The sequence below is a fragment of the Propithecus coquereli genome, unplaced genomic scaffold (genome assembly GCF_000956105.1).
Source record: "Propithecus coquereli isolate 6110/MARCELLA unplaced genomic scaffold, Pcoq_1.0 Scaffold135, whole genome shotgun sequence".
Taxonomy (NCBI): domain Eukaryota; kingdom Metazoa; phylum Chordata; class Mammalia; order Primates; family Indriidae; genus Propithecus; species Propithecus coquereli.
In genome coordinates, this window is record NW_012137747.1 from 766,691 (window position 1) to 769,007 (window position 2,317).

The 2,317-nt window shown below is 35.1% G+C and overlaps 1 protein-coding gene across 1 annotated transcript in view; it reads left to right on the forward strand.

The window, feature by feature from the left end:
• The window catches only part of CR1 (complement component (3b/4b) receptor 1 (Knops blood group)), a 111,120-nt gene that overhangs the window by 61,995 nt on the left and 46,808 nt on the right, over positions 1 to 2,317 (forward strand). Inside the window, exon 18 of the mRNA XM_012638797.1 lies at positions 1,822 to 2,220. Coding sequence (XP_012494251.1) covers positions 1,822 to 2,220 — 399 coding nt within the window. The remainder of the gene's footprint in view (positions 1 to 1,821; positions 2,221 to 2,317) is intronic.

The following is a 2,317-nucleotide window of genomic DNA, read 5'->3' on the forward strand; positions in this document are numbered from 1 at the left end:
CTCTTGCTCAAGCTGGTTTTGAACTCCTGAGCTCAAACAATCCGCCTGCCTCGGCCTCCCAGAGAGCTAGGATTACAGGCGTGAGCCACCGCGCCTGGCCAAAGATCATTCTCCTTAGTGAATGCATTTTAAAGATCTTAAACAAAATTAGATATGTCTTTGTCAACTCTTACTATCACATTACAGTTCTAAGAAGTGAGCTATTCCCGTTCTTACTACTCTGCCTCTGAATGATGAAAGGAGATCCTCTCATAATCCTTGCAATTTCCCCAAGCCTCTGGCCATTTTGAGTTCTAATCTTCCTTCAAATTCTTTCGGGCTCATGCTTTTAGTTGTATTTGTATTATAATGGATCAGCTGACCCTCCATCTTTCCCATGTGATATTTTTAAATGAACCTCCACAACTTTGAGAACATGAAAGTATGACTAATTGCAATCTGGCAAAGTCTTAAGGTTGTAAAGAAATTAGCATCACACACAAGAGTTTATGGCACCAAAAGTGGGCACAAACTTCTGGAAGGCTAATGACCAATATATACAAAAGCTAGAAAGCAAATACACTTTGACCCTGCAATGCCATTTCCCAGAATTTATCTCCCCAACTCCCAAATCATGTTCCCATGATTTTGGTCTAAAGATACTAATGCAACAATATTCATGATAGTGAAAAATGCTAAACAACCTAAATGTTCAGCATGTTTGAAAATAGCTAGTAGAAGAAATGAGGTTTGTCTAAAATGGCTATGATAAGTTTTTAAGAAAGGTAACAAAGTATACCATGAGAAATCAAAGATTGAGATGCCTCCTCCAAGTGGAAATAGATAGTATAGCTATACATCCACATGCCTGGATGTTATTCAGCCATCAAATATGATATTATAGAAAATATATCCATCCACGCATATGCATGTACACACACATGGATCTTAAAAGATATATGTTAAATTGTTAAGAATAGTAATCTTTGGACCATTTTCATTTTTTTCCTTTTGTTTTTCCATGTTTTATAAATTTCCAAATATTTCCAAAATGAAAATAACAGACTTTTAAAGATTCAAAGAAATGAATGAGAAACTATGCAAGGTGCTTCCTTTACCTGCCAAGAATTTAAAGTTCTATGAAAAAATTCAAATCCCTAAAGAATTATCAGTTTACTATAAAAATTTTCTAGGTCTGGCAACTTTTTTAGGGGGCTATCTTCCACAAAACATGTTTCCACTTCTATATCAGTAGGTCAATAATCATTTGATTGAGTCAATTGGTTATATGTGTGTATGTGTATGTAGTTATTTATACCAATATTTTCAACATTATTATCTTACGATAGAACATAGTATACATATATCATTTTATTACCCCTGAATCTATTATTATTTCATTTTTCATTATCTTTTATTTCCTTTCTCTCTTTTTCTTGATAAGTAATGCCAGAAGTAGGATATTTATTTAACCTGCAAAGATATTATTTAATAACCAAGAGAAAAAAGTATCCCAGCAATAAATACTAATATTTTAAAATCTATGATAAAGTCACATGAATTTTTCACTTAAAATCACAAATATGTAAACCCTAATAACACAGGGATATTTTACATGAAATATTTATTATGAGCAGAAACCGTATCATGCACACTTAAATTTCAACTATGTAAAAATATATCTGAGTATTAGCAAATATGAGAAGAAAATAACAGCATTGTAATTAATTACAGTTTAGGAAATTATTTCACTCTGTGTATTTGTGATTTAAACTTATAGTAAAATAATTCATGGTTATAAAAATAACAAGCTGTTGTTTACCACACTCTCTCTTTTTTCAGGTATATCCTGTGAGCCACCTCCAGCCATATCCAATGGCAACTTCTATAGCAACAATAGAACATTTTTTCACCATGGAGCAGTGGTAACTTACCAGTGTCACACTGGGCCAGGTGGAGAAAAGCTGTTTGACCTCGTGGGAGAACAGTCAATATACTGCACCACCAAAAATAATCAAATTGGTCTTTGGAGCAGCCCTCCTCCTCAGTGTATTTCTGTTAACAAATGCACAGTTCCAGAAGTTGAAAACGGAATTAGAGTATCTGGAAATAGGAGTTTATTTTCCCTCAATGAGATCGTGAGGTTTAGATGTCAGCCCGGCTTTGTCATGCGAGGGTCGGACACTGTGCAGTGCCAGACCAACAACAGATGGGGACCTGAGCTGCCACACTGCTTCAGGGGTGAGTTAGAGCCACTGAGGTTTTGCCACGGGGTGAAAGTGGATATAAGTGATAGGAGTTGTTGAAATTAAGGAAGAAGCGCATGTGTGTACGTGTG